General features: G+C 41.6%; 1 protein-coding gene across 2 annotated transcripts in view; it reads left to right on the forward strand.

Annotated features, from left to right (window-relative positions):
• The window catches only part of RASA3 (RAS p21 protein activator 3), a 178657-nt gene that overhangs the window by 77137 nt on the left and 88532 nt on the right, over positions 1-12988 (forward strand). For both annotated transcript variants that reach the window (XM_084844550.1, XM_084844549.1), the window contains 2 exons: positions 522-625; positions 7143-7237. In XM_084844550.1, coding sequence (XP_084700676.1) covers positions 522-625; positions 7143-7237 — 199 coding nt within the window. The remainder of the gene's footprint in view (positions 1-521; positions 626-7142; positions 7238-12988) is intronic.

Genomic DNA, 12988 nt, shown 5'->3' on the forward strand with positions numbered 1-12988 from the left:
TGATATGTCAAAATTGCAAATTTGGTTGCAAGCATTTCCTTCATTTTTCTTCACTGGAAAAATACAAGACTTAACACTGGGAGTAATATTTTAAGTATGACTATGTAGAGTATAATGAATTTGCTTTTTAGTACATCTCCTTCTAGGCTTTGCAGTAATGCAAAGAATAACAATGCATGTTTAATTTCATAACATCTGTGAAAAGGCAATTTGTTCACTTCCACTTGGATCAAGCAATACAGAAAAGATCTTACTGGCTTCTGGTGTGGGAGGTAATGCATCTTGGACATATTGCTTTCCCACTCCCCTACCCCAGCTGGACCTAACCTGAAAGGTAGTTGGAAAACATAGTATATCACTTAAGTATAATTTGAATTATTATACTTGGGGGGTGATTGTGGTAGAGGAGGAAGTACAGGTGGAGGGTTTGCAATTGCTGGATAAAAGCTTTACGTGGGCTAGATCTGAGCTGAACAGTTTCTAACCACAACACTAAAATATTTCCTTTTTGTTTTACATAGCCCCTTTTATGGAGAAGACTTTTACTGTGAAATTCCACGGAGTTTTCGTCATCTGTCATTTTACATTTTCGATAGAGATGTTTTCCGCAGGGATTCAATCATTGGTATGTGTTTTTATGCTAGCTCAATTTTAAATTCAGCTCTAATCTTCAATATTTCCCCCTGTTAGGAGTAATTTTGTGCATTCTAACATCTGTTATAGGCAACATTGAATCATTCCTTCCCCGTTTCCGTTTAACTGAACAATGACTATTTCAACATACTGTTCATTATTCTTAACTTTTAAGGTGGCGTTTTATGGGTTTAAAGATAATTCTATATAATAATGATGATTAAGAAGAAAATTACCCTTAAAATTAGGGCAATTTCTTATTTTAGTGTAAGGTAAAATGGGCCTTTTTAAAACCTGTTTTTAAAAGAATAAAGAAGAATTTACCTGAACATGTTATGAAACACATGGCTTCAATTTATCTGTTAAGAAGGATAAAGAGATTAGTCAGCCCTGGTTATTTCCAAATGGATGCTTTAATTTTAAACTCTTGTTTTCATGCACTTAAACTTTCTAAATTGGTAGCTAGAATACTTGATGCTCCGTGCAGCTTTAAATAAACAATACATTTATCATGGATCTCTTCAGTCTCTTTTAAAATAGTAAAGCAATCCATGTCGGTTTTTTGTGAACATTCCATCTTGGTGTTCTTCCGGTCCTTGGATGCAGAGTGTGTAAAGAACTAAATTAGGGATGCATATGGATGGGAGAAGCAAGTGTTATAATATAATTGCAAGATGAAAACAATATGAAAATGGGCATGTAGAGATGCTAGAACAGAGTGAAAGAGGCAAGAATGCATTCTGTCCAGAACTATTGCAAAGATAGAAAAAAAATATGAGTGAGCATTGTGTCATGGCTTATAAGCATTAATAATGAGCTAGTAAGTCCTTGGTTCAGATTTCAGCTCAGCCGTGAATGTAGTGGGTGATCATAATCAAGCCCAAATACCTCGGTCGCCCATTTCTAATGTGGGGGATATATAATACTGGTTTATCTTACAAGGTTATTGTAAGGATTAGAGTGCAATCCTTAATACACTTGCTGGAGGGAATAAGCTCCAAGGGACACAGTGGAACTTACTTTAGAGTAAACATGCATAAGATTGCACTGTTAGTGAGATAATGTATATGAAATTCCTAGAACACTTAGGAAAAAAGAACACAGCTGTGTGTTAATCTAGAAGTATGTAATATTCTAAAGAGAAATTGCCTTAGCAGTCAATCAGTTAAGGGTGTATGTACAGGGTAAAAATATAGCAGTGACAGATTTTATTTTCTTGGGCTCCAAGATCACCGCATACGGTGACTGTAGCCATGAAATTAAAAGACGCTTGCTCCTTGGGAGGAAAGCTATGGCAAACCTAAACAGCATAGTAAGAAGCAGAGACATCACCTTGCCGACAAAGGTCCGTATAATCAAAGCTATGGTTTTCCCAGTAGTAATGTATGGCTGTGAGATCTGGACTATAAAGAAGGCTGAGCGCAGAAGAATTGATGCTTTCGAACTGTGGTGCTGGAGAAGACTCTTGTGAGTCCCCTGGATTGCAAGGAGGTCAAATCAGTCAATTCTAAAGGAAATCAACCCTGACTGCTCATTGGAAGGACAGATACTGAAGCTGAAGCTCAAATATTTTGGCCACCTAATGCGAAGAGAAAACTCCCTGGAAAAGACTTTGATGCTAGGAAAGATTGAGGGCAAAAGGAGAAGGGGACTGCAGAGGATGAGGTGGTTAGATAGCATCACCGATGCAATGAATATGAACTTGAGCACGCTCCGGGAGAGAGCGGAGGACAGGAAGGCCTGGCGTGCTATGGTCCATGGGGTCACGAAGAGTTGGACACGACTTAACAACTGAACAACAACAACAAATGGGGTAAAAATATAGGGAATAGAAGAGGAAATAGAAGACAGCCTTTGAAAAGGTTTGCAAATGTTTGCTGTATCGATGGGTAATAATATTGGGTCATTTAATTTGAAATTCAAGGTACTTAGAACCATAAGTGATTTTTTACTTTATATTTTAATATATAAGTAAAAGATCTCTTAAAGTTCTAAGTAGCTTGGATTCTAAATTAATTGACCCTTGTACAGTAATATTATTTTCCACTGATACAGCATGTGTTTACAAAACTTTTCAAAGACTTTCCTTTTTCATAAAAATAAAATCTGTCCCTTCTATCTAATTACATTATGTATTTATTGGGAAACCAGCAAATTAAAATACATTTTGAGATCCGTGGCATATTCAATGTCGTTTCATTAGGGCGTGCATCACTATGTTGCCTGTTTCCTCTCCGATTCCCTATATTTTTATCCTTGTTTTCTTGTGGCATAGCTTATATGATGAGGAATGCAAAGTCAGCTAAGAAACCCCAAACCCAAGTTGATAATGTTTCCTGTGCTTAAAATGTCTCATCATAAATGACAAATCCAAAAAGAAGAAACAAGTTCACAAAATGACAACATTTTTAGAGTATCTCAATGAGTCTTTTTGGCACTGGTAGAGGAAGGGACCTGAAAGGAGCTTGTGTTCCTTTAATAGGCTTTCATTTTCCTGCTGCATTAAAGGCTTTTTCCAGCTGACTGGTTTATAGTTGTGTATTTGTTATATGAGATCCAGACATCTTCCCTTAAGGAAGTAATTTTGTTTTTAAAACATTGCATCATATTTTAACGGTAATCAGATTGTAATATATTCTTATTTGCTCAGCCAGTGGGGCCACAGCAGTTTGGAGAGCTGCTTGGGACATCATTGGGGGAAGTGTTCATAGGCACTTCATGGATAGTCTCTATGATATCAGTCCTAGACCCCCATCTAAGTTATGTTGTGTGTCCTTAATGACAATAGAGGACTTGCGTGGCAGAGTCAATGCACACAGTGTGTGTGTGTGTGTGTGTGTGTGTGTGTGCCTGATAAAGCACATACTTTTCATGCATAAGGTTCTAGATTCAATTCTTGGAAAACTGAGTTATCCAGTAGCAGTAAGAATGAGCTCAGCCTGAGATCTTGGAGAGCCACTGAAAAAATCTTGGCGAGCCCATAGCTGGCTGGGGGATTCTGGGGGTTGTAGTCCAACACGTTTGTAGGGCACCAGGTTGGGGAAGTCTGTGGAGTAGATAGTACTGAGCTAGATCCACCAATGGTCTGATTCCTTGTAAAGGAGTTTCATAAGTTCACTGACCAGAGCCCCATTCAGGTGTTCTATTTTGGAGTTTAATTAAAATGCAAGCAGGAAGAGCAAGGATGAGCACATCAGCTCTGCCCCCTCCGTCCCTGTTTTCATTGCCCTCTGTCTGTTGTGGGATAACTTCTGCAGTGGAGAGCCTTTTCCATCTCTGTAGATTCCCATGTGATTTAGAACCCTGGAAAATCAGAAGTGAATTAAACTCAGAAACAGTATGCCTGAAATGGGCTCAGGTGAGACTGACAATGGCCTTTTCCAGCTTCTCCCCTCCCACGCAGGAGCCAGCAGGAAGGTGGGAGATGACTTTCACTAATTTCCCCTTTCCTCTTGCATCCCCTTGTGTCCCTCGAAAATCTGGTCCGGAGGGTTGAGAGACCCTCTGAAGTAGTGGGAACAGTGGCAGCAGGAGATGAAAATCAGTGAAAATAGTCCACTTCTTTCCACTGGTGGGATCCTCCCCTGGTTCCCATCCATGAACAGAAGCCTAGTTAGGATCCAAGCCATAAAACCCACAGTTCAACCCCATCCATGTCTACTCAGAAATAAAACCCACTGAGTTCAGTGGGGCTTTCTCCCAGGTAAGAGGGTATAGAATTGCAGCTCAAGTGTTGTTTAAATGAGATGTGTGAGTCTTTTGGTGTAACAGACAAAGGAGAAAATGCCCAGGCTAGCGCTATTATGTACAATAATATTACCACGCCAGTGCTTTTTAATCATCAGGAGCCTATCTGTGAATATATATTGAATATATCATTTTTAATCTGGTAAAACATTCAAGAGAAAATTAATGTAACAATTAGATGTGTTAGGAAGGGCTTTGAAAGAACCCCAGGCCAAACCTAGAGGATAGCCAAATGACAGAATCCACAGCAGGCATGTAATAAACAGTTCAGCATCTGTGACCTTCAGTTAAAAACAGGAAACATGCTGCATCATCTGATCATTTATCACTCCTCCGAAGGAATAAAAGAATGCTTATACTGGGTGTCCTTCATGTGACAGATGCACAATTATTCCTGGCCTAATTTACAAAATAGGGAGACACATTAGAAGTTAAAGCTCTCATTTACGTTGGAAACATAACCCATAATGCAAGCATGAGAATTTCTCTCTTAATCACAACTTTTAGGAGGGCTTGTCCTGGAACTTGTGTTCAGGGTAATGTGTCTTGCAACAAGAATATTCTAAAATGGAGAAAGAGATGTTATTGCCTGAGATCCACACGCAGGACTTGAGAGACCAATCAGGGTAGTCTGTGGGTCATGATCTATGATAGCAGATAGTTACTGGCTTGGATCAGAGATGACTTGCTCAAGGCAGAGCCACCAAATTCCTCCAGTGTACCTGTCCTCCTGCAGCCCCCCACATCCCATGCCATTCCACAGGGTCCATCAACCCTTAGGAGTGGATTTTGGGGGGCTGTACTTGTGGGGTCAGAAAAGCTCCCTTGCATGGGTGCAGATCTGCCCAGGGTGGGGACAAATGGAGCAATCTTCCCTTGGTCCCCATAAAGCAAGGTTTCTGTGTATCATTGGCCCCTGCCCCAGGTCTGCCACACATGCACAGGTTCTTGTAAGGGGCAGTGGCAGGGCCCCCAACATCACACCTGCTCTGAGGCTACATAAACCCTCTGGACGGCCCTGCACGAGCCAAGTTCTATGCGATCTTGACTGGATCAAACCCGCTATGTACTGTCCCAAAGATGCTGAAACGGTGGCTGATGTATAGAAGTAGCTTTGTGGGTTTTGTGCGGTTTCATACAAGTCCTGACAACTAGCAGGAAGGAGTTGGGTGGGGGAAGATGCCCTGATGAATGGCACTGTCTCTGAAGGTATCATCACTGGATATGTTTAATTTAGGCTGCAATCCTATACATACTTACCTGGGACCAAGCTCTATTGAAAACCATGAGATTTACTTCTAAGTAGACATGTTCAAGGATTGCACTGTTAAGAACTTTTCACTGCTCCTCAACCATATTAAGTAATCTGCTGACAAAATTCTGTTTTAAATTTTTTGGATCCTTAATGTGGACCTTTTAGATTAGGAATACCATTTCCCATCTGCTGAAAAAGCAACGTTCTTCAAGGCTAGCTAGAAGTATTTAAAAAACCTGGCCCAGCCAAAATTAAAGAAATAAATGCTCCTCTTGATTTCTGCCCCTTAATGCAAGACTTACATCTATGATAATAAAAAAGGAGAAAGTTAGGAAGAAGAGAATTAGACAAGTTTCTTCTGAGTGAGGTCTGTTGTTCCATTTGATTTCATGGTGAAAAGGTTATCTCATATCAGCTATTTCAGGGAGCTTCCTTATCACACAAATGCAGTACCTGCCAATATAGATAGTAAGCCGTGAGCCTATCACTTGATAAGATTTCTCCATTGACTTGTGTACTGTGCTCGCAAAGGAACCCTATAGGAAACAAGAGTGAAGAGCTTATTGCTGTGTAAATGAGTAGCAGCGAATGAAGTGCTTTGTACATGTCTCGGTCCCACATTAAAAAATGGAACAAGTGAGGCAATACCTTCTATTGGGCCAATTAGTTTTCAAATGCTTGAAACACCTGCGTTCATTTTATATATGGAATTCTTCAGGCAGAGTTAAGCCTTTGTTTTATTATGCAAAGTCAGCTCTAATCTCTCTTTTCTCTCATTATTTTCCTTCCTACATACTAAAATATAGATTCATTTACAAATGTGAATGATATTGTGAAAAAGATTAAGTATGATATATTTGGATGAATAACTTCTGTAAACCATCCAGAGAGCTTTGACTATGGGGTGGTATAAAAATGAAAGTAACAACAACAACAACAACTTTGCAGGGGTCTATACTGGAATTAACATTGAGCAATTCTGATTTAGGAATTTGTGGTGTTAACAGGAAGATGGGGCTTTCCCCCTAGCAAAAATAAAATTATCTATAGCTATATTCTCTAGTTTGGCTTTGGCTTATGCCAGCCTTCCCCAACTACAACTCCAAGAATCCCTTACCACTGGCCATGATGGGCTGATGGGAGTTGCAATCCAGAACATCTGGAGAGCACCAGGTTGCCTACCCCTGACTTCATAATTTCCCTTTAAAAATATTTTAGAATCTTGAACACATTTCTAATTGTAGCAATATGAATAATAAATGCTGCCAGATATTGCCCAGAATATCATCTGGAAGTCAAGTCAATGCTGCAAATGAACTTGTTTAAATATTTTTTTTAAGTAGAGAAAAGCTTGCAGTTAAAAAGGAACAATGTACTGCATAAAGAGACATGTGAGAAACTGTATATTAGGTTCTTTTGTCCTGCCCATAGAAGACTGGATCCTGAAATGTATATAGAAATGCCTATATTTATCCAGCATGATATTTTTCATTTGATGTATTTTCAGGAAAAGTTGCAATATTGAAGGAAGATTTGCAGAAGTACCATAACAGAGACACCTGGTTTCAGCTGCAACATGTTGATGCTGATTCAGAAGTACAGGTGAGGTTGTCTGCTCCATTACTAAATCATGTGCAGTCTAGAAATGGAAAAGCTGTGGGATTGCATTATTTTCCAAGCTGAATATATTAACTGTAGGTAGCAGTGATTGTTTGGAGGTTGTTTTGAACTGTCTGTGCATAGTAGTAGTTCTTCTTCATGGTCTCTATGACTCACACAGAAAATTCAGCTTCCGTATCTGTCCTTCCAATGAGCAGTCAGGGTTGATTTCCTGTAGGATTGACTGATTTGACCTCCTTGCAGTCCAGGGGACTCGTAAGAGTCTTCTCCAGCACCACAGTTTGAAGGCATCAATTCTTCGGCGCTCAGCCTTCCTTATATTCCAGCTCTCACAGCCATATGTTACTACTGGGAAAACCATAGCTTTGATTATATGAATGTGATGTCTCTGCTTCTTACTATGCTGTCTAGGTTTGCCATAGCTTTCCTCCCAAGGAGCAAGTGTCTTTTAATTTCATGGCTACAGTCACCTTCTGCGGTGATCTTGGAGCCCAAGAAAATAAAATCTGTCACTGCTTCCATTTCTTCCCCTTCTATATGCCAGGAAGTGATGAGGCCAGATGCCATGATCTTAGTTTTTTTAATGTTGAGTTTCAGACCAGCTTTTGCACTCTCCACTTTCACCCTCAACAAGAGGCTCTTGAGATCCTCTTCGCTTTCTGCCATTAGGGTGGTATCGTTTGAGTATCTGAGGTTGTTGATAATTCTCCCGGCAATCTTAATTCCGAGCTGTGATTCATCCAACCCAGCGTTTCTCATGATGTACTCTGCATATAAATTAAATGAGCAGGGCGACAATATACAGCCCTGTCGTACTCCTTTCCCAATTTTGAACCAATCAGTTGTTCCATGTCTGATTTTTACTGTTGCTTCTTGACCCTCGTACAGGTTTCTCAGGAGACAGGTAAGGTGGTCTGGTACTCCCATCACTTTAAGAATTTGCCACAGTTTGTTGTGATCCACACAATCAAAGGCTTTAGCGTAGTCAATGAAGCAGAAATAGACGTTTTTCTGGAATTCTCTTGCTTTCTCCATGATGCAGCGAATGTTGGCGATTTGATCTCTAGTTCCTCTGCCTCTTCTAAACCCAGCTTGTACTTCCTGTAGTTCTTGGTTCACATGCTGCTGAAGCCTAGCTTGTAGGATTTTCAGTATAACCTTGCTGGCATGTAAAATGAGCGCAATGGTGCGGTAGTTTGAACACTCTTTGGCATTGCCCTTCTTTGGAATTGGAATGTAAACGGACCTTTTCCAGTCTTGTGGCCACTGCTGAGTGTTCCAAATTTGTTGGCATATTGAGTGCAGCACTTTAACAGCATCATCTTTTAGGATTTTAAATAGCTCAGCTGGAATACTGTCAACTCCGCTAGCTTTGTTGTTAGTAATGCTTCCTAAGGCCCACTCGACTTCACTGTCTAGGATGTCGGGCTCAAGTTCAGTGACCGCACTATCATGGCTATCAGGGACATTCAGATCTTTCCTGTATAGTTCTTCTGTGTATTCTTGCCACCTCTTCTTAATCGCATCTGCTTCTGTTAGGTCCCTGCCTTCTTTGTCCTTTATCATGCCCGTCTTTGCATAAAACGTTCCCTTGATATCTCCGATTTTCTTGAAGAGATCTCTAGTCTTTCCCATTTTATTGTTTTCCTTGATTTCTTTGCATTGTTCATTTAAGAAGGCCTTCTTGTCTCTCCTTGCTATTCTCTGGAACTCTGCATTCAGTTGGATATATCTTCCCCTTTCTCCCTTGCTTTTTGCTTGCCTTCTTTCCTCAGCTACTTGTAAAGCCTCATCAGACAGCCACTTTGCTTTCTGGCATTTCTTTTTCTTTGGGATGGATTGAGTTGCTGCCTCCTGAACAATGTTATGGACCTCCGTCCATAGTTCCTCATGCACTCTGTCTATCAGGTCTAATCCCTTAAATCTATTGCTCACCTCCACTGTATATTCATCAGGGATATGATTTAGGTCGTACCTGAATGGTTTAGTGGTTTTCCCTACGTTCTTCAATTTAAGCCGAAATTTTGCAAGAAGCAGCTCATGATCTGAGCCACAGTCAGCTCCAGGTCTTGTTTTACTGACTGTATAGAGCTTCTCCATCTTTGGCTGCAAAGGACATAATCAATCTGATTTCGATATTGACCATGTGGTGATGTCCATGTGTAGAGTCGCCTCTTGTGCTGTTGGAAAAGAGTGTTTGCTATGATCAGCGTGTTCTCTTGGCAAAACTCTATTAGCCTTTGTCCTGCTTCATTTTGTACACCAAGGCCATGCCTGCCTGTTATCCCGGTGATTTCTTGCCTTCCTACTTTAGCATTCCAATCCCCTATGATGAAGAGGACATCTTTTTTTGGTGTTAGTTCTATAAGGTGTTGTAGGTCTTCATAGAACCAATCAACCTCAGCTTCTTCGGCCTCAGTGGTTGGGGCATAGACTTGAATTACTGTGATGTTGAATGATTTGCCTTGGATTTGTACTGAGATCATTCTATCGTTTTTAAGATTGTACCCCAGTACTGCTTTTCCCACCCTTTTGTTGACTATGAGTGCTACTCCATTTCTTCTAAAGGATTCTTGCCCACAGTAGTAGATATGATGGTCACCTGAATTAAATTCGCCCATGCTTGTCCATTTTAGTTCGCTGATTCCCAAGATGTCAATGTTCACTCTTGCCATCTCATGTTTGACCACCTCCAGCTTACCTTGATTCATTGATCTTACATTCCAGGTTCCTAAACGATATTGTTCTTTACAGCATCGGGCTTTCTCTTCACCACCAGACACATCCACAGCTGAGTGTCCTTTCGGCTGTGGCCTAGCCGCTTCACTCTTTCTGGTGCTACTTGGAAATTCCCTCTGCTCTTCCCCAGTAGTATATTGGACACCTTCTGACCTGAGGGGCTCATCTTCCGGCGTCATCTCTTTTAGCCTTGTGATACGTTCCATGGGGTTTTCTTGGCAAGAATACTGGAGTGGGTTGCCATTTCCTTCTCCAGTGGACCACATTTTGTCAGAACTCTCTGCCATGACCTGCCCGGCTTGGGTGGCCCTGCACGGCATAGCTTATGGTGTCACTGAGTTACACAAGCCCCTCCGCCACAACAAGGCAGTGATCCAAGAAGGGGGTGAAGACGGTTTACCTCTCATCATTATAACTATAGGGATAGAGAATAACTCGCTAGCCTCTTGAGCAAAGGTGTGATAGAAAAGCTCTCCCCTGCTCAAAGGTCCACCAGTTTCTTTCCCCCCAAAAGATGGAGGTCTTTGACCTGTTCTCAACCTTTGGGATATAAACCACTACATTCGCCCAAAGAAATTCAGGATGCCTACACTATCCTGCATTCTCCCCCCACACACACACACATCAGGGAGGCTGGTTTGGAATAACAGAACTTCGCTACTTTTGCTTCCACATCACTATACACCCTGCTTCTTGACCTTTTCTCAGATTCACCTTGGACAACAAATTCTTCCAGTTAAAGGTTCTCCTTTTTGGCTTAGCCAGAGCCCCCATCACCATACACCTTGCAGGAACATCCAGCGCTCTTGCCGACTCAGTCAGCAGGTCAGGAACCACCCTTCACGAGTGGGAGCTCTCTCCAACAGTCACATTACAATTCTTTGACATGTGGGACACTCCAGCTATCGACCTCTTCACTACAGCAGTGAATACGAAATGCCAGCCTTTCTGCAGCAGGTCTGGTCATGACCTGGACTCCCTGGGAGACGCTTTCCTTCTTCACTGACGAGGCACTCTCACCTACGTTTTCCCCCTTTCTCCCTAGTCAAACAAGCGGTGGACAAGATACAGGACGGTGGGGCTGACTGCATCTTGATAACCCCATGGTGCCTGAAGCAAACATGGTTTGCAATACTTCTCCTGTCCAGCCACACTTTTCTCCATCTCCCTCGCATCCTGAATCTCCTCACAATGAGCAACGAGAAGATTAGGGACCTAGAGACTCTACATCTTGCTGCATGGAAAGTGGGCAACCTCACCAATTCTCTGACAAGGTCCTGATAATAACTGCTTCATGCAAGCCTTCCACCCTGGCTTCATACACTGCCAAGTGGAAGGCCTTTTTGAAATTTCTCACTCCAACAGAACAGGTCCCCAAATCCTGTGGTCTACCAAGTATATTGGACTTTTTTCTTTCTTTGAAATCTAGAGGTTTAGCTCTTTCTTCTATCAGTGTTTACTTAGCAGCCACATTGATTAATCATGACAATATTGAAGGTTTCCCAGTCTTCTCACACCCTCATGTTAAACGGTCCCATAAAGGACTTGCTAACCTCTATCCACCAGCCTCCTCTCTGATCCCAGCCTGGCCTCTCTCAGTGGCACTGGCTCAATTAACAGCCAAACCCTTTGAACCTATGGCCACAGCCAACTTCAGGCTCCTCGTGATGGAAATGGTTTTCGTTGCTGCTGTTACTTCAGCACAGAGGTCCAGTGAACTATGTGTTCTAAGGCATGACCAACCATTCCTCACTTTTCATAGGGACTATGTAGTGCTACAGCTGGAGTGCTCCTTCCTTCCAAAGGTTGTCTCACAATTCCATCTAAGGATATTGTACTACCAACTTTTGCATAGTCTGGCCTAAAGAAGTTAATTTGATAAAGCTTGCTGTGTTGTAACTAGCACATTTTAATCTGGTAGTGATATCATCACAAACCACCATATTTCCTTCTGCATGGGAAGAGGAAATATTACAGTGTCTCAGATAACATTGTGTGTTCGCTTTTGTTAAATAGCTGCTGTTGCCTGCAAATGGTATTCATTTTTATGTAGAATAATGTTTGGCTCATGCACATGCTTGAAGAAGTTTGTTTTCTTGCTTGCTTTACTTATTTATTTAATGAATGTATATGCTGCCCTTCAATTATATATTGGCCTTTAATGAATTTGTATACTGCCCTTCAGTATTCACAAGTTAGATGTGAGTAGTAAATTGCAGCTCCTAAAAAGTTAATGCAGTTTTGGGCTGCATAAACAGAAGCATAGTGTCCAGGTAATGGAAAGTAATTTGGAGTACTGTACCCAGATCTGGACACCACATTTTAAGGATATTGACAAATTGGATTATATCCAGGGAAGAGTGACCAGGATGCTGAAGGTCTGGAGGAACAGTTGAAACAGCTGGGTATAGTTAGCCTGGACAAGAGAAGTTTCAGGGGAGACATGATCACGGTCTTCAAATATCTGAAAGGCTGTCATGCAGAAAATGAAGTAGAGTTGTTGTCTGCTGGTCCAGAAGGCAGGACTAAAACCAGTGGTTGGAAGTTGCAGGAAAGCAAATGTCGGCTAAAGATTAGGAAAGCCTTCCTAACAATACAGCCTAAATTGTTGCATGCTGCCTTGATGGCTTTTTTTGTAGATAAGGTAGTATTTGAATGTAAATAAATAAATAACCATGAGGGCTGTTTGGCAATGGAATAGTCTGCATCAGAATGTAGTGGGTTCTCCTTCACTGGAGGTATTTAAGCAGAACCTGGGTGGCTATCTGTTAAGGAAGCTGTAGCCCCATTCATGAAGGTGCCAGGCAAGCCTTCCTGGGGAGAGAATTCCATAATTGGGGTGTCACAACGGAGAATCTCCAGTCACCACCTGCCTTACTTCGGATGGTGGAGGCATCTGGTGGAGAGCCTCCAAAGATTATCAGAGTACATGGCCATTTTGTTGAGGGTACCCTGGTCCCAGGCTGTGTAGGGCTTTAAAGATATAAGCACCAA

The sequence above is a fragment of the Heloderma suspectum genome, chromosome 3 (genome assembly GCF_057233095.1).
Source record: "Heloderma suspectum isolate Gila_16-S chromosome 3, 16-S_ref, whole genome shotgun sequence".
In the NCBI taxonomy this organism is placed as follows: Eukaryota; Metazoa; Chordata; class Lepidosauria; order Squamata; family Helodermatidae; genus Heloderma; species Heloderma suspectum.